Below are 24800 nucleotides of genomic sequence, written 5' to 3'. Positions count from 1 at the left end.
GTATTTTTGTTTTAAATGTTCTCATCAATCTTTGCACGATACCCCATAATGACAATGCAAAAACGTTTTTTTAGAGATGTTTGCAAATTTCTTAAAAATAGAAAACAGAAATACCTTTTTTACAAAAGTATTCAGACCCTTTGCTATGAGACTCGGAATTGAGCTCATGTGCATCATGTATCCATTGATCATCCTTGAGATGTTTCTACAACTTGATTGGAGTCCATTGCAAACAGAGGAAAATCTTCAAAGGCAAGTGATTTATTTTATCGCTATTGCTGACTTTTGTGACGCCTCTGCTGGTTTGGATTTTTTAAAATGCTTTTGTACGCAGGGCGTTGTTCTCAGATGATCGCATTTTATGCTTTTGCAGTAAAGCCTTTTTGAAATCTGACGAAGCGGTTGGACATTAAGACATTAAGGTTTTAAACCATGTAAGACACATTTAAACGATGTAAGACACATTCATTTTTCATGAATGTTTAATAATATGATTTTTGTATTTTGAATTTCGCGCTCTGAAATTTCACCAGATGTTGTCGAGGTGGGTCACTAGCGCCCCACCTAGCCCAAAGAGGTTTAAAATAGAATAGGTTTGGAACCACCAAGACTCTTCCTAAAGCTGTCCGCCCGGCCAAACTGATCAATCGGTGGAGAAGGGCCTTGGTCAGAGAGGTGACCAAGAACCCCATTGTAACGCCTGTCGTTGGAAGGAGTGGACCAAAGCGCAGCGTGAAAAGTGTTCATGATTACTTTTAATATCAAAAAAATACTTGAACAAAGTAACAAAATGAAAGTGAACAGTTCTGTCAGGTAACAGAGACTAAACAGAAAATAACTCCCCACAAAACCCAAACGGAAAATCACAACTTATATATGATCCCCAATCAGAGACAACTCTAGACAGCAGCCTCTGCTTGGGAACCACACATGGCAAAAACAACAAAGAAATAGGAAACATAGAAACAGAAAACCTAGAATGCCCACCCTAATCACACCCTGACCTAAACAAAAACAGAGAAATAAAAGGCTCTCTAAGGTCAGGGCGTTACACCGATGGTCACTCTGACAGAGCTCTGGAGTTCTTATGTGGAGATGGGAGAACCTTCGAGAAGGACAACCATCTCTGCAGCACTCTACCAATCAGGCCTTTATGGTAGAGTGGCCAGAAATCACTCCTCAGTAAAAGGCACATGACAGCCCATTTGGTGTTTGCCAAAAGGCACCAAAAGACTCTCAGACAATGAAAAACAAGATTATCTGGTCTAATGAAATGTAACTATTTGGCCTGAATGCCAAGTGTCAAATCTGGAGGAATCCTGGCCCCATTCCTACGGTGAAGAATGGGGTTGGCAGCATCATGCTGTGGGGATGTTTTTCGGCGGCAGGGACTGGGAGACTAGTCAGGATCGAGGCAAAGATGAACGGAGCAAAGTACAGAGAGACCCTTGATGAAAACCTGCTCTAGATCGCTTAGGATCTCAAGGTTCACCTTCCAACAGGATAGCTCAGCCTGTGGACAAAGTCAAGGGGTCTGAATGCCCTGTAAGCTACATGGACTCACTCTTTGTGCAATAATAGTATTTAACATGATTTTTGAATGACCACCTCATCTCTGTACCCCACACATACAATTGTTTTATTTAATCTTTATTTAACTAGGCAAGTGCGTTAAGAACAAATTCTTATTTACCGGCCAAACCCTAACCCGGACGATGCTGGACCAATTGTGTGCCGCCGTATGGGATTCCCAATCACGGCCGGTTGTGAGACATGCTGGAATCAAAGCAGGGTCTGTAGTGATGCCTCTAGCACTGAGATGCAGTGCCTTAGTTATCTGTAAGGTCTCTCAGTTGAGCAGTGAATTTCAAACACAGAAGGGGACCTATTAGTAGATGGGGGAAAATACAAAAAAGCAGACACTGAATATTCCTTTGAGAATTGTGAAGTTAGTAATTACTCTTGGATGGTGTACCCAGTCACTACAAAGATACAGGTGTTCTTCCTAACTCAGTTGCCAGAAAGGAAGTAAACCGTTCATGGATTTCACCATGAGGCCAATGGTGACTTTAAAAAGGTTAGAGACTTTATTGGCTGTGATAGGAGAAAACTGAGGATGGATCAACTACATTGTAGCTACTCCACAATACTAACCTAATTAACAGAATTAAAAGAAGGAAACCTGTACAGAACATGCACCCTGTTTATAACAAGGCACTAAATTAATACTGCAAAAAAAGGTGGCAAAGCAATTAATTTTTTGTCCTGAATACAAAGTGTTCTGTTTGGGTAAATTACAGCACATTACTGAACACCACTCTCTATACTTTCAAGCATAGTGGTGGCTGCATCATCTTATGGGCATACATGTAATAGTTAAGGACTGCAGAGGTCTTCAGAATTAAAAAGAAAGGGAATGGAGCTAAGCACAGGCAAAATCCTAGAGGAAAACTTGGTCCAGTCTGCTTTCAAAAATACACTGGGGAATTAATTCCCATTTCACAAGAACAATATGCCAAAACACAAGGCCAAATATATACTGGAGTTGCTTAACAAGAAGACAGTGAATGTGTCCGAGTTATAGTTTTGACTTAAATCTGCTTTAAATTCTATGGCAAGACCTGAAAATGGTTGTCTAGCAATGATCAACAATGATTTTGACAGAGCTTGAAGAATTGTTTCTGGAATAAAGGGCAAATGTTGCACAATCCATGTGTGGAAATCCCTTAGAGACTTACCCAGAAAGAATCACAGTCTCTCGCTCTCTCTCTCTCTCTCTCTCTCTCTCTATCTCTCTCTCTCTCTCTCATACACACACACACACACATACACACACACACATAAAGTAAAATGTAAATGATCCAGCAGAGCAGCTTCTTCCAAACTGAGAAGAAAGTAAAAAACATGGCTTCTAGCTGGGCTTCTCCCTTCCCCTTGGGCTTCAGACAGGACAGACAAGCAGAAAGCCATAAAGGACAGACTTAGGGATGAATAGAACATTCCCTGAAGTATCTAGGGCTTGTCATTTATTCCTCTTTTCTCGCTTTCCTTTCTCACACTTTCTTTCCTCTCACTTCAATCTGTAACTTTTCTTCATTTCCCACCCAACACAGACACACACAATCACACAAAGCACGCACACACCACCACCTGCTGTGTGTGTGTGTCTATACACATCCAGCCAACAGTAATGGTCCTCAGAGGAGTAGTGAGAGGCTGAATTTTGAAGCCTACTCAACCAAGGTTGATAGGACTAATTAGCGGTGCATATTCATGAGGCTGGTGTTATTCAGACATCTCCCGTCAACACAGCCATGACACATTCAGCCTTGTCCAATCATCCTGTTTCCATAGCCAATTTAAACGCCCAGCCCTAAACGGCTACCTTATTCCGAGAGACAGTTGGTGTTGATTGGATGTTTTTTGAGTGATATGCGTCTTTCAGCTGAGTAGTGTCAATGTAAAAGAGTCTGACTCTCTGCTTTGCGTGCGTGCTGCGTGCGTGCTGCGTGCGTGCTGCGTGCGTGCTGCGTGCGTGCTGCGTGAGTGCTGCGTGCGTGCTGCGTGCGTGCTGCGTGCGTGCGTTGTGGTGATGGTTGTGGTGGTGGGGAGGGTCATTAGTCAGGATGAACATGTCTACTTTTTCATGTATTTTCTCTGTCTCTCTGTTTGCCTCTGTCTCTCTGTCTCTCTGTCTGCCTCTGTCTCTCTGTCTCTCTGTCTGCATCTATCTTTGTCTCTCTGTCTGCCTCTGTCTCTCTGTCTCTCTGTCACTCTGTCTGCATCTGGCTCTGTCTCTGTCACTCTGTCTGCGTCTGCCTCTGTCTCTCTGTCTGTCTCTGTTTCTCTGTATGCCTCTGATGCTCCGTCTCTCTGTCTGCCTCTGTCTCAATGTTTCCCTGTCTGCCTCTCTCTCTGTCTGCCTCTCTCTCTGTCTGCCTCTCTCTCTGTCTGCCTCTGTCTCTCTGTCTGCCTCTCTCACTCTCTTTCTTTTTCTCTCTTTCTCTCGCATAATGGCACTTCGCTTGGTGGCTGTAGTGGATATTCATGCTGTACATTACCTGGAGATAAGGGTCTGTCCTGGATCTGGCATCCCCACTGTGAGTGTACTCTGGCTGGGATGCTTTGATGTGTGGGTGTGAAACACTTTCTCTACCACTGGGGATGGACATATGAGGTCAGATGTAGAGTGAGGAGTGTGTGTGTGTATGTGTCTATGTGTGTGCATGTCTGCGTGTGAATGTGTGTGTGTGCGCACACGCATGTGTGTGTGTGTGTGTGTGTGTGTGTGTGTGTGTGTGTGTGTGTGTGTGTGTGTGTGTGTGTGTGTGTGTGTGTGTGTGTGTGTGTGTGTGTGTGTATGTGTGTGTGTGTGTGTGTGTGTATGTGTGTGTGTATGTGGAGGATCTCAGGGAGTGGGAAGGGTGAGGGAAAGGAGTACATTCATGTCCAGGCATGTATGTAGGTTGTGGATGGATTTCACTGCAAGTGGGTCAGTATGTGAATGTGTGACTGAGAGTGGGTAGCTAAGGTCTATTGGGAAATGAGAGAAAACATGTCAGACAGAACACCTGCCTTGAAACCTCTCAAACCTCTGTTATTCCACAGCCTGATTCCTGTCCACTGTTGAGAGAGAGAATACGGGGATAGATGGAGAATGGAGAACAGAAAACATGATATGACAGAAATGATTTAACCAGTCTGCTGTCAGATATGCCGCTTTTCAATGTCCATCACTAAGCAATCACACACACACACACACACACACACACACACACACACACACACACACACACACACACACACACACACACACACACACACACACACACACACACACACACACACAGAACATATCTCTCTCCTCCCAATTATTCCAAGCAGACTGAACAGAGCATGCTCCAGTGTGTGCTGGGCTTTCCAACCATGTACTATATGTGAGAAGGGTTTACTCTTCTCACATATAGTCTCTCCCCTTCCGTCTCCATGGCACCAGACTTTTCTGGTCTCCACAAACAGAGGAGGACTTCCTGTGATAATGAGAGTGGAAGGGTCCTGACACCTGTCTGACAAGATGCCTGACTCAATATGGCTGCTTACCCCAGGGCAACACTTCTCTTCAGCAGGAGAGGGGGAAGTGTGTTTTCAGCACACCGCCTGGGATATTGACCGAAGTTATACCGCTGCATAATGCAGGAGATACGCAAGCCATGCTATGCAAACGCCTGCCTCACATTCAAATAGCTGTGGGCTTTCTACTGCATTACTCTACCCCAGACGTAGGGAGAATACCTGCCCTCTCCCCTTTCTATTCTTCCCAGTTCCAGTTTCCAACAACGTTCTACTCCCGGCTTTATAGAGCACCAAAACCACAACTCTCCAACGAAAGTTCAGCCCATTGCTTCATCCTCCATATATACTTGAATGAAAGCTAACCTATGGACAGACCAATGACATTGTGTTCAGTGAGATCTGCCTCATTGTCACCTCTCGTTTGTCATATAGTTGAGAACCCTATTACCAAAAAACACCAACTGTTTCTTCTCATTAGCACCTCTCGTGGTTCATCTACTCCTGTGTCATGTGTTTAACATTTAGTATTGTGACAGTGGTTGTCAAGCCAAAGTTATTCTGTATTGATTATCTACCTTGGCTGCCTACTGTAGTTCTATTCGTCTGTCTATTAAGTGTCTCTATATAATAGGCAGAAGTTATTCATTTGAGGCAATCACAACAAGGTTGTTATAATAACATTTTCCCTCCTTCCCACTATTCAGCAGCCTAACAAACAGTTGAACCCTTTGTATGCCATGAGTAACCCTAATTACTCAATTCTCACCCTCTTTTTATTTAACTAGGCAAGTCATTTCAGAACAAAGTCTTATTTACAATGATGGCCTAGGAACGGTGGGTTAACTGCCTTGTTCAGGGGCAGAACAACAGATTTTTACCTTGTCAGCTCAGGGATTTGATCTAGCAACCTTTCAGTTACTGGCCCAACGCTACCTGCCATCGCTCTCTCTCCCACCTCTCCCTCCCTTTTTCACTCTCTCTGTAATGAGAAGTGTCCAGTGCGTAGGCGCCGCTCTGTTAATTGAGCTAATTGGACGTGCCTCATCAGCAATGGAGGGAAGAAAGGAAATAATTAGTGTGTAAATGGCTCCAGTGTTACTGACAGGGAACTCAACGCTCTTTCCGTTGTTACAAGGAGCTCTCCTTGCAGGGCCACACTCTTTTCATTAACAGCTCCCTTCTTTATTACTTGAGGTCAAAAACTCAGATATTATCTAACCATCTTGACATTATTTACAATTCAGAGGGAAAATAATGTCACTGCTGTTGCAGTTCTTTGTGGCAGACTACCGATTATCACTGCTGGTATCAACAATATACCACACAGGCTTTGTCTGCATGACCTTTATAAAAATATATATATATATTCTCCCTTTCTCTTTCTCTTCACATTTCCGATTTTGTCTCACATTAAAGCAAACACATTCAATCTTCTCTGCTCTCGCTCCAGATGCAGTAACTATTAGAAACGCTAACAGAAAATAGCCCGCTGGGCACAGACAGTCAATTCGACGTTGAAATGAGGTGGAAACAACGTTGATTCAACCAGTTCATGCCCAGTGGGAGAGGACAAGAGGAACAGAAAGACAAAGAGAGAAAAAGGTTGAAACCAGTGGACAGTACACAAGCTTTAGCTCCATTCAACACAATACAACAGTCACTCACTTACCAAACAAAAACATTGCAACACAAACACAAACGATTGTGTCCCTCATCTTGCCCATTGTTTCCCAAACTCAGTCCTGGTGCCTAGCTATGTAGTGCTAGAGCAAAAACCAAAACGTGCACCCAGGGGGGATGCCAGGACCGAGTTTGGAAACCCTGTCGTAGATCAACAAATTGGAGGTTCCGAAGAAGAACAATGACACCCCAGAGAGACAAAAAAACCTGTCTCCACTCAGGTAAAAGGACATCTGTCTGAAACGGGCAGGCAGAGGAAGAAAACAAACCTATCTCAACACAGCTCAGCTCAACCTCTGTGCATGTGTGTCACAGAGCCATGACACTAAGACCCCCTCCCTCAGGTTGGTGTTTGATATATGAACACAGAGAGCCACACTCCTTCATACTCTTTATTATGAATGAGAAAAGCCATTTCTCAAGGGAAATTTCTGTCCATGCTATAGAAGAACACAGACCTATTGTATGCTTAGTGTGTCTGCACTCCGCTATAAAGAGGGGACAAGGACGAATAGATTAAAAACTATTCTCGTCCTCTTTATCTTCCTCCTGCCTGCTATCACACTCAGCAGAGCACTGCCCCCTCTTGGTGGAGAAATGGTAGTGCTAGAGGTTTGAGACACGTTAATAAATACATTCAACTAAAATTGAAATGCAACATACAAAGTATTGGTCCCATGTTTTACAAGCTGAAAAAAAATATCCCCAACATTTTCCATACGCACAAAAAAAGCTTATTTCTCTCAGATTTTGTGGACAAATTTGTTTACATCCCTGTTAGTGAGCATTTATACTTTGCCAAGATAATCCATCCACCTGACAGGTGTGGAATATCCAGAAGCTGACTAAACAGCATGATCATTATGATCATTCTGTAGATCCCAGAATGTAGAGAGTGAAAAAGCATACAGTAGTTATACATCAGTATGTTTATGATCGAGAGCAATAGAGCACAATGGCCCATCAACAGCACTTCCCTCCTGATAGGGACTCATGCCATTACTATTCACAGTTAATAGATAGTTAAGTGCACATCAGCAATATGGATGCACCCTTGTCAGCAATACTGTAAAACTTTCACAATCAACATATTTCTCAATCCCTGCCCACACAGTTCAACACAGTCAGACAGTCATAGAGGCAGAGTGAGGATTGAATAACAGGTGCAGTATTCAGGGCTGACAATCAGCAGGTGGGCAGAGGATTAGAGGACTGATACCTCCCTCCTCCAAAACAACACTAATAGAAATTACATCTTCAACTCTGTGGAGAGCAGGTAGGTAGGTAGGTTGGTTGGTAAATCATTGGGGTAAGCTACTGTTAAAAAAAACTGCTTGTATGTGTCTATTTGCAAATGTGTATATTAGTCAGAGTTCGCTCACCCAGAAACACAAGTGGTTTGGATTACCCAGATTACATACAGTACATCTAGTAGTTCACCTAAACAGCAAATTCTCCCGTGTTAAATCAACACTGACAGTGTTAAATTTAGGACTGAGCCAGTGTCTATATGGGTACACACTTTTGAGTGTTAAATTAACACAGTTCTTAGTGCTGACCCTGTTACACCTCATATAGTATTTTTAAAGTTCATGAACAGTAAAAATCATGTTTTTCATGAAATTGGATGATATTTGGATGAAACCAATTGCTTTGTGTCTCACCAAATTAGCTTGAGGAGATTTTACTGCAACACTGTTCACTTTATCCAAGTTTCTTGATATTTATTCACTCAAAAGGCTATTTTACATGGGAATCAGAATGACTGTTCAGGACCTTTAACATTAGGAAGTGTATGTAGTTTTTACCAATGGCGTTATGCAATAACACGTAATTAGTTATGTTGCTTTTGATAGTGGAACGCCGAGGCAGGCGTTGAAATCGCTAAGCAGCTAACTTCCAAACAGTGTGCCGATGCGTGTATCACTTTATCAGAAGTACAGTACGTCATCAGTGACGTCTGAAGCTTTGTTTGATCACATGCTTTTTCATACCGTGTTTTGCAAAATGCGAGATCCCAGTGATTTCGCTGTGGTTCTAGCGCCTTCTTCGATTCCAAGCTGCTTTCAAACACCAACCTCTACTGGACACTGTATTTGCAAATATAGTTTTACCCGACCAGTAGCATAGCAGGTAGATTAGGGAACAATGGAACATTCAGGGACCTGAGGATGAATAGCGTCAAGGGCACACTATTTTGAACATTATTTTATGTGAAACCACACTTTCTACACTGTTGTTCAAATCATTGTTTTATTTAGTACAGTGTAAGCTTCTGTCTTAAGCATCCTAAATAATGCCATAGTTCGAGTTTTTGAAAAATAGTCAACTTGAAGGCAATAAAGGGAAGCATGATGTAAGATATAAACCTGGTTGATATTCCAACTGATTATAGGCTACTAAAGCCAACCATTTACCACTACATAACAGAGCTTTGATTTTTATTAAAACCATCTATCTGATAATCACACGTTGACCAGCAGATGTCACTAATGTGCATTGTGAACACATAATGAAGCTTCGAGGAATGAACCATTTTCTGGCACAATTTGGTTAAAGCGCCAAAGCCTTCGTAAATTCTCAGTTTCCCATCACTACACCTCACATAGTAGTTTTAACCATTACACCAAGAGATCTGTGTCACTTTACAAGGTCATTCATTGCTCAGTTTTAGATATTACAAGACTATTCAAAAAAAGTTATTACTACATGCTCTATTTAATCATTTTTATCAACTTCATAACTGTTATGCTCAGGCTTTAATAAACATAACCACAGACCACTTCAACTGGTACAACTTCCAATCATGGGTGGCCAAAGATAACAAATTTAAAGCCACACCCCCACTAACCCATGCATCCGATATAATTTCCCAGTTTGCCTTGCTTTTTCAAGTAAATTGTAAAGTTACCACCCATGACTATGTTTGTTAATGACATAGACATGGTTGTTGAATGTGCTCATGTTCAGTCCTGTGCACTTCAAGTGAGTTCCAACTCTAGGTAAATGTGGTCATTAAAATTGAACTGTTTATGTCTATATAATACATTGTATTTTAAGGCCTTACTTTGATGGCCATGTTCTACCCCAACATAGTGGTGTTAGGAACCACCTGATTCTCAGGCCACATCAGACTAGCAAGTCGCATTGTGCTGGCTTTCAAAATGAAGTGTAAGTTCTATTTGAATCCACAATAATCGTCAGGATCTCTGATGAAGGCGACTACTTCAACCATTTATAATGGAACAACGATTCTAGTAACGGTGCAATAAATCTAACTAACAGGCTGGAATAGTGTAGAAAGACGTATGCTATTTATCTTAGTGTAGCATAAGATAATCATTCAATCAAAGTAAATGAAAACACATAGATATTAAAAACAATCCCCAAAATGTTTTGCTGCAATAGCGCATGCTGGGAAATATGATAATGATTGTTTTGGTTTTGATGGGAATGTTTTACTCTCCACAGAGTTAAACTGACACAATCACACTCTCACTCTCAACACTTGTTATTAACACCAACACTGGGGTTATTTTACACAAATTAGTATGAATTTAACACTTACAGAGTTAATATAACACCAGAATCAACACTAGAAATGTTACAATTAAAAATCAACACTAGGTAACACTGGGCAATTTGCTGTGTAGTTACAAAACTGTGAAAGTTTCAAATGAGTAACAATTATTGACTCAGTTCATGTCACACACATACACACAGAGGATTCTAGTTAATAAACGGCTGAATAAATGTATATCCAGTACTGTACAGTACATCTGGACTCATGAAATATGAATGGTCTAAGCGTGTGTGGGCTCTGACCCATCTGGCCCACCAGGTCCTGCTCAGCATTTTCAGAATGGATGATTGGCTTCTATTGCATATCTCAGCTCACTATAGAATACCTGAGCTCAAAAATGTCCAACAGTTAGCCTACACACCAGCGGCCTACATACCGGAAGGAAGCCAGTCAACAGGTGGAAATGTCACCGGTTTCTTCAGTCAGGGGTGAGGAGGCGTGAAGCGACATAGTGTTCCGATTTCACATCAGGGAAAAAACTCCCCAAAACTAGTGTTGAAGAATTTCTTAGAACGCCACATTATAAACTTTCAGGATGGCTGGAATGCATTTGAGGGAATGTCTTACAGTAAAAGCTCTCGGATTTGGAATTTGGCTAAACCGGTTAATCAGTATTCTGGGTGGTAGAAGACTATTGTCCAACACCCTTTTATTGTCCAACCCCAGCAGGCTACAAGCCAGGCCATAGCATGTGTCTGCTCTCTGTAATGGTGGAGCTGGAGTCCAGTCAGACTTAACTAAGAATGGCTGGAGGGAGTGGAAGCAAGAGGCAGAGGGATAATTTGTGTCTGTGTTGTTATTATATCATGACAGGACAACAGTTGTCACCCTGTTGTCACCCTCAAACATCATCACAGAGGTCTGGCCAACTCTGTCACCAGCCTGCCTCACCGTACAGTTGGCAAGGCAAAATTCTTGAGTGCTCCTGTAGCGGTTATGGTATCCCCATCCTCTTTCACTGGCTGTTGTGTGTCGAGGCCTGGATGTGAGCGTAATAATCAACTCTCTCTCTACCCCATTTACTAGGCCTATACTACCATCTAGTGAATACAGGAGTCCACTGCATGTGCTCAAATGTAAGAAAACGCCCTGCATTATCAAAGAAAAAGACAGGGGTTATTTCCTAAAACCATTCCGCTACCTCATACAGACGTACCATCTGCCTTGTTCCAAAATACGCCATTGTGCATTGCGCTACCTGTGTAGTGTGTTTCTAGAACAGTACTAGAACACACTGAAACCACCACAGAGGAACATATTACATGTCTGCATTTATTTGAATCAGAAGACAATTTCATCATTGTAGCAGTAGTTTTGATACTTTTCCAAAAGATCATGACTTGTGAGATTGTTTTATAAATCATTTCATCAAAGTCGTTTGTAAAAAAATTAAAGAAGTTACTGAACTAAAGCATCTATAATATTACAATATACCGGTAGTATAATAGTAATCATAATAACCATAACTGTAATGATACTTCTATATGCCTTTGAACCTTTTTTTTTTTAGAATCATATAGCTTTCTTTCTCTCTCTCTCTCCCACACACACACAGTCCCATATCCTCTCTCAATAAAGATGTGAATCTGAGGACAATTCTATTGGTTAAGCCCCATCGCATTCTCTTCCTACTTCGACAAAAACGCAACAAATGATTTCAGACGCTCAAGGGGGAAAAAATAAAAGAAGAAGAGTAAAAGAAATATGACATCAACTCAAAAGGCAAGATAACCTGGAAGAAAAGACATAACTGATACATCGTTCAATATTCCACGGAACATATTTACAACCAAAAAAAGGAATGGGCTTCTGCATAGATCTACAGGACATAACAAAAACATGGCTAAAGAGAGAGAGAGAGAGAGAGAGGGAGATAAATAAAAAGAAAGAGAGACATTTACAGTTGAAGTCGGAAGTTTACATACACCTTAGCCAAATACATTTAAACTCAGTTTTTCACAATTCCTAATATTTAATCCTAGTAACAATTCCGTCTTAGGTCAGTGAGGATCACCACTTTATTTTAAGAATGTGAAATGTCAGAATAATAGTAGAGAATTTTTTATTTCAGCTTTTATTTCTTTCATCCCATTCCCAGTGGGTCAGAGGTTTACATACACTCAATTAGTATTTGGTAGCATTGCCTTTATATTGTTTAACTTGGGTCAAACGTTTTGGGTAGCCTTCCACAAGCTTCCCACAATAAGTTGGATGAATTTTGGCCCATTCCTCCTGACAGAGCTGGTGTAACAGAGTCAGGTTTGTAGGCCTCCTTGCTAGCACACACTTTTTCAATTCTGCCCAGAAATGTTCTATAGGATTGAGGTCAGGGCTGTGTGATGGCCAGTCCAATACCTTGATTTTGTTGTCATTTAAGCCATTTTGCCACAACTTTGGAAGTATGCTTGGGGTCATTGTCCATTTGGAAGACCCATGTCTTGAGATGTTGCTTCAATATATCCACATAATTTTCCTGGATCATGATGCCATCTACTTTGTGAAGTGCACCAGTCCCTCCTGCAGCAAAGCATCCCCACAACATTATGCTGCCACCCCCGTGCTTCATGGTTAGGATGGTGTTATTTGGCTTGCAAGCATCCCCCTTTATCCTCCAAACATAACGATGGTCATTATGGCCAAACAGTTCTATTTTTGTTTCATCAGACCAGAGGACATTTCGCCAAAAAGTACGATCTTTGTCCCCATGTGCAGTTGCAAACCGTAGTCTGGCTTTTTTATGACTGTTTTGGAGTAGTGGCTTCTTCCTTGCTGAGCGGCCTTTCTCGTTTTACTGTGGATATAGATACTTCTGTACCTGTTTCCTCCAGCATCTTCACAAGGTCCTTTGCTGTTGTTCTGGGATTGATTTGCACTTTTTGCACCAAAGTACATTAATCTCTAGGAGACAGAACGCTTCTCCTTCCTGAGCGGTATGACGGCTGCGTGGTCCCATGGTGTTTATACTTGCGTACTATTGTTTGTACAGATGAACGTGGTACATTCAGGTGTTTGGAAATTGCTCCCAACGATGAACCAGACTTGTGGAGGTCTACAATTATTTTTCTGAGGTCTTGGATGATTTCTTTTGATTTTCCCATGATTTCAAGCAAAGAGGCACTGCGTTTGAAGGTAGGCCTTGAAATACATCCACAGATACACCTCCAATTGACTCAAATTATGTCAATTAGCCTATCAGAAGCTTCTAAAGCCATGACATCATTTTCTGGAATTTTCCAAGCTGTTTAAAGGCACAGTCAACGTAGTGTATGTAAACTTCGGACCCACTGGAATTGTGATACAGTGAGTTATAAGTGAAATAATCTGTCTGTAAACAATTGTTAGAAAAATTACTTGTGTCATGCAAAAAGTTGATGTCCTAACCGACTTGCCAAAACTATAGTTTGTTAACAAGAAATTTGTGGAGTGGTTGAAAACTAGTTTTAATGACTTCAACCTAAGTGTATGTAAACTTCCAACTTCAACTGTATATGAAGGCAGCTGCACAAGCGGGAGAGTGGGTCAGGATAAGAACACATAATTATGTGCAATGAACACAACACTATAAATGTGATGTCTTTAGATTGAGTCATGGTACTCATTTGGAGGTCTATAGTACATACAGTACAACATCAATGTCATTGTGATCTAGATTGAATTGATAGGGCCTTAAACCACATTAGCATAATAGGGAATCAAACCTAGCAAATCACAGCAGAGTTGCATACATGCCTGCATTGACCATATCGAAATTAGAAAAACGTATATTCGTGGAATTTCATAAAGTCTATCTTTATTTGGAGAAAGCTTGTGTACAGTAACGTTTATGGTGAGTCTATGGCACAGTATTGTCAGTGAAAGATGGCATGGGGAACACATACTGTGGTCATCAGCCAGGACAGCCATTGGTAGTACATGATGCATTACTACATGTAAAAGGGACTTTTACATGTGCATGACTTAGTGTGTTGATGTAAAGCTATAGTAATGTATACTGGTTCAGGGTCAGATCACACCAAGGTCTGTAAGGTCATTGGATCTCGACCTTATATCAGATATGGAACATGGAAAAATCAAGAGCAAGACAAGATGCAATTTTCCTAGAATATTCCTGGGCCTCCTTTTGGTGGAGTAGCCTACTAACGTATTAGACTCCTACAGGGTATGGGTCACACATAAGAGTGAGAGTCAGGAGATACAGTATAAGGATTGTCTTGATGCAGTAGGGTAGCACTGAAGCTAACATGCTAACATAAGCCTTTTTAGGGCACTTTTACTAAATGGTATTGTAGCTGCTGAGAATAGTCTTATATTTGGTGATAATATCTATTTTCTCTCAGGACATACTATTTAGAGCTCTCCAAAAGGGCAATGGCTTTAATCTGGCCATGTGTGGGATTCTCTTGCATACTGTAACATCACATACTCGCTGATTTAGGGTTTGGCCTCTCTCTTTCTCATTTCATCCTCCGTTAATGTTTTTTCTCCATTTCTCTACCTTCCCTCTGAATCTCTGTCAACCTCCTTTTCACTCATCTCTCAGATGGACAGAACGAGTCTGTTTACTAGAAGATGACGTTCAGATCTATTGTAGGTGTAATGCTGATGAAGGTCTAGATGAGAGGCTGATAGAGGTGTAATGCTGATGAAGGTGTATGTATGCTGTGTGCTGACTTACAGTAGGTGTTAGGTGCTGATGAAGAGGAAGAAGTGATTAATGGGGCTAGTTAATGTTGTGTCTCCGGAGGGCTCTAAAAACAAGACATTTCCGCCACACCTGCAGGCCCCTTGGCACAGCCATGCTAATGAGGTCTCCAGAGAAGACTGGCTCTGTGCTGAACCTGACTAATTAGTGAGCCACCAGAAGCCCCTCGAACATACACACACACACCTCCATTATCACTAGGTTCCGAAGACCTCAGCCTCCTGTATCCTAATGCATCTGCTTTGACTATCTTTGACCCCATCTTCCAGTGGTCCAATCTTGCTAGGATTTCATTTGACATTCTACCTCTAATTCATAATTTATAAAACATTCTTGAAATAAACCTATTCAAGAGCCCAATCTACTGTTGGCCTATGGAATTACAGGCTATGGAACCAGAGAGGAAACGGCAATGACGGGGTGGTGGAACCAGAGAGGAAACGGCAATGATGGGGTGGTGGAACCAGAGAGGAAACGGCAATGATGGGGTGGTGGAACCAGAGAGGAAATAAGAATGATGGGATGATGGAACCAGGAAGGAAATAAGAATGATGGGATGATGGAACCAGAAAGGAAATAAGAATGATGGGATAAAGGAACCAGAGAGGAAATAAGAATGGTGGGATGATGGAACCAGAGAGGAAATAAGAATGATGGGATGATGGAACCAGAGAGGAAATAAGAATGATGGGATGATGGAACCAGAGAGGAAACAGGAATGATGGGATGATGGAACCAGAGAGGAAATAAGAATGATGGGATGATGGAACCAGAGAGGAGACAGGAATGATGGGCTGATGGAACCAGAGAGGAGACAGGAATTATGGGATGATGGAACCAGAGAGGAAACAGGAATGATGGGACGATGGAACCAGAGAGGAAATAAGAATGATGGGATGATGGAACCAGAGAGGAGACAGGAATGATGGGATGATGGAACCAGAGAGGAGACAAGAATTATGGGATGATGTAACCAGAGAGGAGACAGGAATGATGGGATGATGGAACCAGAGAGGAAATAAGAATGATGGGATGATGAAACCAGAGAGAAGACAGGAATGATGGGATGATGGAACCAGAGAGGAGACAGGAATTATGGGTTGATGGAACCAGAGAGGAGACAGGAATGATGGGATGATGGAACCAGAGAGGAAATAAGAATGACGGGGTGGTGGAACCAGAGAGGAAACGGCAATGATGGGGTGGTGGAACCAGAGAGGAAATAAGAATGATGGGATGATGGAAACAGAGAGGAAATAAGAATGATGGGATGATGGAACCAGAGAGGAAATAAGAATGATGGGATGATGGAACCAGAAAGGAAATAAGAATGATGGGATGATGGAACCAGAAAGGAAATAAGAATGATGGGATAAAGGAACCAGAGAGGAAATAAGAATGGTGGGATGATGGAACCAGAGAGGAAATAAGAATGATGGGATGATGGAACCAGAGAGGAAATAAGAATGATGGGATGATGGAACCAGAGAGGAAACAGGAATGATGGGATGATGGAACCAGAGAGGAAATAAGAATGATGGGATGATGGAACCAGAGAGGAGACAGGAATGATGGGATGATGGAACCAGAGAGGAGACATGAATTATGGGATGATGGAACCAGAGAGGAAACAGGAATGATGGGATGATGGAACCAGAGAGGAAATAAGAATGATGGGATGATGGAACCAGAGAGGAGACAGGAATGATGGGATGATGGAACCAGAGAGGAGACAGGAATTATGGGATGATGTAACCAGAGAGGAGACAGGAATGATGGGATGATGGAACCAGAGAGGAAATAAGAATGATGGGATGATGGAACCAGAGAGAAGACAGGAATGATGGGATGATGGAACCAGAGAGGAGACAGGAATTATGGGATGATGGAACCAGAGAGGAGACAGGAATGATGGGATGATGGAACCAGAGAGGAAATAAGAATGATGGGATGATGGAACCAGAGAGGAAATAAGAATGATGGGATGATGGAACCAGAGAGGATACAGGAATGATGGGATGATGGAACCAGAGAAGAAACAGGAATGATGGGATGATGGAACCAGAGAGGAAATAAGAATGATAGGATGATGGAACCAGAGAGGAAATAAGAATGATGGGATGATGGAACCAGAGAGGAAATAAGAATGATGGGATGATGGAACCAGAGAGGAAATAAGAGTAATGGGATGAAGGAACCAGAGAGGAGACAGGAATGATGGGATGATGGAACCAGAGAAGAAACAGGAATGATGGGATGAAGGAACCAGAGAGGAAATAAGAATGATGGGATGATGGAACCAGAGAGGAAATAAGAATGATGGGATGATGGAACCAGAGAAGAAACAGGAATGATGGGATGATGGAACCAGAGAAGAAACAGGAATGATGGAACCAGAGAAGAAACAGGAATGATGGGATGATGGAACCAGAGAGGAGACAGGAATGATGGGATGATGGAACCAGAGAGGAGACAGGAATGGTGGGATGAAGGAACCAGAGAGGAGACAGGAACGATGGGATGAAGGAACCAGAGAGGAGACAGGAATGATGGGATGATGGAACCAGAGAGGAGACAGGAATGATGGGATGATGGGTTCAAATGAACAGATCCTGCATTCACAACCTATCGGAGTAATCTAAACTTCCAAATCCTAATTACAACCTTGCAACTCAGGTATCATCTCTGGACCCCAAATGCTCTGACATGCTGAACTGACATCACCTAAGGAAAATACTTTGATGACAGCATTTTCGGCAGTTAAATGCAACAACAAAACATTATTTATCAAAAACAATCAATATGATGGTTTTTGAACATTATAATTTGTTTTTGAGCATGAAAGTATGTTTACGGTTGAAATTGTTAGTTTGACGTTAGCCTGTTGGTGTTCTCAACGAGTTCAAAGCATGTGAATGCACACAACTCCATTGCTCTACAGGTTGCATTTCCCAACACTCCGAGGGTCGTGAATGCAGCATGACTATGAGTGAGACAACAAGTAAACAGACAGATCTCACAATGGAGAATGCAACAATGAATGAGAAGAGAACCAGTTTTCTATTTGTTTCTCAATTTGTGGGACCTGTAGTTGACTAGTAGAATCTGACAAGCCGGACCTAGCAATAGGAGGCTAACATATATATTCAACAGACATGAAAGTGGAGAATTCTGCATTCAGCATACATTTGTTAGGCCTAAAATACCTGGCACCACTATCTATCAGTTCAGTTAATCAGCTAGAAAACAAAGGGACAAGAAATGATTAAAACAGCCCTTAAATATTGCCTTTTCTTCCAGCTCACACTAACCATAATGCTAACAGTAATGTTAACATAATGCCATTGAGCTTCTCAGCCTTACTGTGCCGCCCAACGTTTCTCCTCAAACATACTACATACTGGGTCCTACACCTGCCCGCTCTCTATAGCAACACATTAAACACCTTTTAAGCAAATGCATACCTTTGAAGGTATACCCCTAAGCATGCAGTGTGAACTGAGATACCTGAAGCCATACCTCAAGCACATTTTTGTCTGTGTTTGTATATAGAAATAAGCCCTTTACACAATGTGAGATAAGTAACATTAGTTGAAGAAAGCAGAGGACATGCTACCTTACTGGTGGTGTTTTGGGGGTGCAGTAGTGTTCTCTACCACAGAGGGGGGCTAAGGCTATGTAAAGCAAACCAACAAGGCTGTGAATTTCACATCATTAAGAGAGCCTCCACATGCAAGTACAGAATAGAGGTAAGACATTTTGATTAGACAAACAATAGACCTTCTATGTGTGGAGTGCTGGGCTGAGAAGACACAGAGCATGGACAGAGTGTGTGGTAGGGACAGAGAAAGGCTAGTAGGATACTTCTATATCAAGGGGTTGTCTTCTATATTGAGAAGCATTACAATTGTATCACTGGCCAGTAGTGTAGTCTGGGTGTACGTTCATTTTTACCAAGGATAATTTGTTTACATTGTAGCAGATGCTCTTATCCAAAGCAATTTACAGTAGTAAGTGCATACATTTTCATACTGGTCCCCCGTGGGAGTCAAACCCACAATCATGGCGGTGTAAACACCATTCTCTACCAATTTAGCCACACAGAACCATGAGAGCAAACTACTACTCTAACATTTTAGTGTCCTTTCCTACATCTAAAGCCGCTTTAGGAATGGGAACCCAAATGAGTGAAGACTTCAGAGTAGACATCCACACACAATCACACACACACAAATACGCAGACACTCACAACTTTGCTTTTTGATGTTATCTATCCTATATCAATGAGACATTTCCTTCCTGCACTAGAGACCCATAAAGGAACAACATAAAGGATAGACATTCTAAGTGGACAGTGAGTGTTATCCGGTAGTCAGCCAGTGCAACAGAAAGCCAGAACAGGGAAACAGTGTAAAAAAGCGCAGCGAGAGAAACTCAGCAGTGAGGAGGCCTTCCTACTCAACAAAGGCTGCTGCATTGTTCCATGTTCCCGACACTGTCATGTTTTCGTCTCTTTGTTTGTAAGTCTGTTTGCTTTGATTGATTTGCATGTCTTCCATTTATAAGTAGTCCAACACCTCTGCAAAGACTCAATTACCCAGAAAGCACAGCGGCTGCAGACGTCTAGCCAACAGCACATAGCATTCTCGACCGAGGCGGAGATGTTTCATATTGTCGTGATAACCTATATCATCGGCCATCCCATCACTCCTCGTTGGCGGGGGAGCTCTCCTCCAGAGGGGCGAGTGAGGCAGGGAGGCCCAGCCCTGTTGCATTGTGGGATGCGGTTAAGGAGGCGACAGTGTGCAGGAGGACAAGGACTAGCAGGCAGAGTTTGAGCCGGCTGTTGCACACTCTGCACACGGCCGAGGAACTGAGAGAGGTACGGTGGTGACAGGATGGGTGAGTTCTTTTGAGGGTCCCCCGGGAATGGTTGTTGTCATCTTCTGTCTGGAAGTCCCACCGAACATCACAGCACTCCGTGTCTGCATCCACGCCCCCATGGTACTCCTCCAACAGCCCTGCAGAGGAGGGACACATATTCACATGAACAATAAAGCCCGAGGTGGTGTGGTATATGGCCAATATACCAAGGCTAAGGGCTGTTTCTATGCATATCGTATCACGGAGTGCCTAGACATAGCCTTTAGCAGTGGTAAATTGGCCATTGCTATTTTAAACTGGTTAACAACATAATTCAAGCAGTAAAAATATATATTTTTGTTGTTGTTATTTTGACACTCCTTCTCAATATAAAATATAACATGGATGTAAAAAATATCCTAATCACTCCAACATCTTGTTTCCACCATTACTTACAAGCATCCGATCACCTCAAATCAAGAAGGGTCTAGTGGTATAGGCTATAGGTTCCTTTTGGATTGAGCAACGGATTGTCTTCTGTACAACAACAACTGTTGCTCCCTCCATGCCGGCTGTGAGTGTCTCTGTGTGTCAGTGAGCGGTCTGCATACTAATGTGAGTGGGTGAACTTGTGAGGAGGGCTAAGTCGTCTCCCACTCTGGACTGTTTGACATCGAAGAGCTTAAGCCTGATGAGAGGCTCCACATAATTAAAGACTTAATAACGGTTGCAGCTCTGATCTGACAGGCCACACTTTCATGGGTGCACACACATGGGGCACACACAGGCACGCACAAACACACACACACACACACATACACACACGCAAACAAATTGGATATATTCAGCATCAAGGACTGCACCAACTCAGCACAAAACAAAATGCATACACTTCAGAAGGCAGGAAAAGGGCATGACATTATTCTCTTTTTGACACATAAATCAACATGGATTACTAGAGCTGACCTCTAACTGGCCCAAAAGGGGAAGAAAAAAAAAATTCTCCATGTGGTCTATGCCATGCGTAAACTCCTGTCTGGTGGTGTTGTTGACATTGGCTGGCTGCTGACCGCCAGGTGGTGACATACAGTAAACTCACACCATTGTCACTCTTCTCATGGACAGCTGGGGATGCATTCAATAGCTTTGAGGTGGAAGCCATCATTCTAATGCAGACCTTAAAGGGGAAGTAGCCTCTAGACACAATCATTTGTGCTATACGGCATATCTCACACCACAGGAAACGCATGTTGCCATTTTAGTTCCATGAGCTAGTTGTAACAGATCAGTGATGTGGTTGTACTCCATGTTTAACTTCTTATGGCTGTGGGCAGTATTGAGTAGCTTGGATAAATAAGGTTCCCAGAGTAAACTGCCTGCTACTCAGGCCCAGTTGCTAATATATGCATATTATTAGTATATTAGGATAGAAAACACTCTGAAGTTTCTAAAACTGTTTGAATGATGTCTGTGAGTATAACATAACTCATGTGGCAGGCAAAAAACCTGAGACAAAATCCAACCACGAAGTGGGAAATCTGAGGTTTGTAGTTTTTCAACTCTTTGTCTATCGAATATACAGTGTCTATGGGGTCAAACTGCACTTCCCAAGGCTTCCACTAGATGTCAACAGTCTTTAGAACCGTGTTTGATGCTTCTACTTTGAAAGAGGGGGGAATGAGAGGGGATTGAGTCAGAGGTCTGGCAGAGTGGCATGAGCTGACATGAGCTGAGTGGCATGAGCTGTTCACGTGAGAGTTAGCTTGAGTTCCATTGCATTTCTGAAGACAAAGGAATTCTCCGGTTGGAACATTATTGAAGATTTATGATAAAAGCATCCTAAAGATTGATTCTATACTTTGTTTGACATGTTTCTACAGACTGAAATGGAACTTTCTGACTTTTTGTCTGCTCGAGCGTCATGAATTTGGATTACTGGGCTAAACACGCAAACAAAAAGGAGGTATTTGGACATAAATGATGGACTTTATCGAACAAATCAAACATTTATTGTGGAACTGGGATTCCTGGGAGTGCATTCTGATGAAGATCATCAAAGGTAAGTGAATATTTATAATGTTATTTCTGACTTCTCTTGACTCCACAACATGGCGGATATCTGTATGGCTTGATTTGTTGTCTGAGCGCTGTACTCAGATTATTGCATGGTGTGCTTTTTTGGTAAAGCTTTTTTCAAATCTGACACAGCGGTTACATTAAGGAAAAGTGTCTATATAATTCCATGCATAATAGTTGTATCTTTTATCAATGTTTACCGGATCACCGGATGTTTTGGAACTACTAAACAACGCGCCAATGTAAAGTCAGATTTTTGTATATACAGTGGGGCAAAAAAAAGTATTTAGTCAGCCACCAATTGTGCATGTTCTCCCACTTAAAAAGATGAGAGAGGCCTGTAATTGTCATCATAGGTACACTTCAACTATGACAGACAAAATGAGAAAAAAAATCCAGAAAATCACATTGTAGGTTTTTTAATGAATTTATTTGCAAATTATGGTGGAAAATAAGTATTTGGTTAATAACAAAAGTTTATCTCAATACTTTGTTATATACCCTTGTTGGCAATGACAGAGGTCAAATGTTTTCTGTAAGTCTTCACAAGGTTTTCACACACTGTTGCTGGTATTTTGGCCCATTCCTCCATGCATATCTCCTCTAGAGTAGTGATGTTCTGGGGCTGTTGCTGGGCAACACGGACTTTCAACTCCCTCCAAATATATTCTATGGGGTTGAGATCTGGAGACTGGCTAGGCCACTCCAGGTCCTTGAAATGCTTCTTACGAAGCCACTCCTTTGTTGCCCGGGTGGTGTGTTTGGGATCATTGTCATGCTGAAAGACCCAGCCACGTTTCATCTTCAATGCCCTTTCTGATGGAAGGAGGTTTTCACTCAAAATCTCACGATACATGGCCCCATTCATTCTTTCCTTTACACGGGTCAGTCGTCCTGGTCCCTTTGAAGAAAAACAGCCCCAAAGCATGATGTTTCCACCTCCATGCTTCACAGTAGGTATGGTATTCTTTGGATGCAACTCAGCATTTTTTGTCCTCCAAACACGACGAGTTGAGTTTTTACCAAAAAGTTATATTTTGGTTTCATCTGACCATATGACATTCTCCCAATCTTCTTCTGGATCATCCAAATGCTCTCTAGCAAACTTCATACGGGCCTGGACATGTACTGGCTTAAGCAGGGGGACACGTCTGGCACTGCAGGATTTGAGTCCCTGGCGGCGTAGTGTGTTACTGATGGTAGGCTTTGTTACTTTGGTCCCAGCTCTCTGCAGGTCATTCACTAGGTCCCCCCGTGTGGTTCTGGGATTTCTGCTCACCGTTCTTGTGATCATTTTGACCCCACAGGGTGAGATCTTGCGTGGAGCCCCAGATCGAGGGAGATTATCAGTGGTCTTGTATGTCTTCCATTTCCTAATAATTGCTCCCACAGTTGATTTCTTCAAACCAAGCTGCTTACCTATTGCAGATTCAGTCTTCCCAGCCTGGTGCAGGTCTACAATTTTGTTTCTGGTGTCCTTTGACAGCTCTTTGGTCTTGGCCATAGTGGAGTTTGGAGTGTGACTGTTTGAGGTTGTGGACAGGTGTCTTTTATACTGATAACAAGTTCAAACAGGTGCCATTAAGACAGGTAATGAGTGGAGGACAGAGGAGCCTCTTAAAGAAAAAGTTACAGGTCTGTGAGAGCCAGAAATCGTGCTTGTTTGTAGGTGACCAAATACTTATTTTCCACCATAATTTGCAAACAAATTAATTAAAAATCCTACAATGTGATTTTCTGGATTTTTTTTCTCATTTTGTCTGTCATAGTTGAAGTATACCTATGATGAAAATTACAGGCCTCTCTCATCTTTGTAAGTGGGAGAACTTGCACAATTGGTGGCTAACAAAATACTTTTTTGCCCCACTGTAAATATGAACTTTATTGAACAAAACATACACGTATTGTGTAACATGAAGTCCTATGAGTGTCATATGATGAAGATCATCAAAGGTTAGTGATTCATTTTATCTCTATTTCTGCTTTTTGTGACTCCTCTCTTTGGCTGTAAAAATGGCTGTTTTTCTGTGACTAGGTGCAGACCTAACATAATCGTTTGGTGTGCTTTCGTTGTAAAGCCTTTTTTGAAATCGGACACTGTGGTGGGATAAACAACAAGTTTATCTTTAAAATGGTGTAAAATACTTCTATGTTTGAGGAATTTAAATTATGAGATTTCTGTTGTTTTGAATTTGGTGCCCTGCACTTTCACTGGCTGTTGTTGTCATATCGATCCTGTTTGCAGGATTCAAGCCTTAAGACTTTTTAACTGAGAGTATTCTCCAATATCTTCATATTATTTCCCTGTGCATATAACCTGTCTATCATACAGTATAACAGGCTGTACCTGTGCATATAAAACTGGGGCTTCCTCCGTGGATGAGATCGTCGTTGTCAGGAAGGATGAAGGGACACCTCTGCTGCACCTCCAGACAGTACTGGCCACACGGGATCCTCTTACTGCAGTGCATCTGTGTGGTCTGGAAGTACTGTGAGCACAGCCAGGGCTTATATACCATCTAGGGATTCAGAGAGGGATGGGATGGAGAAGGTGGAGGGAGAGAGCATATTGATGGGTTAAAATTGGGTTGCCATTGATGGCGCACACACACACACACACACACACACACACACACACACACACAGTAATGTATGGATACACACACAAACGCACGCTCACGCACACACACACACCATCCTTGACCTCTATTGCAATTGATTTACTTGAATTGATCAGACTTCCTGGTATCCAGCTTCCAATTAACAAGGGTGTTGGTGGGAGAGGTCCTCTCAGTACAGTATGCCACAGGCCTATCTTGTATT

At 42.1% G+C, this 24800-nt stretch overlaps 1 protein-coding gene and 1 long non-coding RNA gene across 3 annotated transcripts in view; one reads left to right on the top strand and one right to left on the bottom strand.

Moving 5' to 3' along the window:
• LOC149972836 (uncharacterized) overlaps nt 1–24800 on the top strand; it is a 100801-nt gene that overhangs the window by 41499 nt on the left and 34502 nt on the right. The gene's annotated exons all lie outside the window — the stretch shown is intronic.
• LOC110501609 (NALCN channel auxiliary factor 1-like) overlaps nt 18079–24800 on the bottom strand; it is a 158744-nt gene continuing 152022 nt past the window's right edge. Inside the window, exons 2-3 of the mRNA XM_021579293.3 lie at nt 24325–24496; nt 18079–20059 (exon numbers count right to left, since the gene is read on the bottom strand). Coding sequence (XP_021434968.1) covers nt 19743–20059; nt 24325–24496 — 489 coding nt within the window. The 3' untranslated portion in view covers nt 18079–19742. The remainder of the gene's footprint in view (nt 20060–24324; nt 24497–24800) is intronic.

The sequence above is a fragment of the Oncorhynchus mykiss genome, chromosome 22 (genome assembly GCF_057628025.1).
Source record: "Oncorhynchus mykiss isolate SJ-2025 chromosome 22, ASM5762802v1, whole genome shotgun sequence".
Lineage (NCBI taxonomy): Eukaryota > Metazoa > Chordata > Actinopteri > Salmoniformes > Salmonidae > Oncorhynchus > Oncorhynchus mykiss.
The sequence above is the reverse complement of the archived record's forward strand: the minus strand, read 5'-3'. Positions and strand labels throughout refer to the sequence as shown.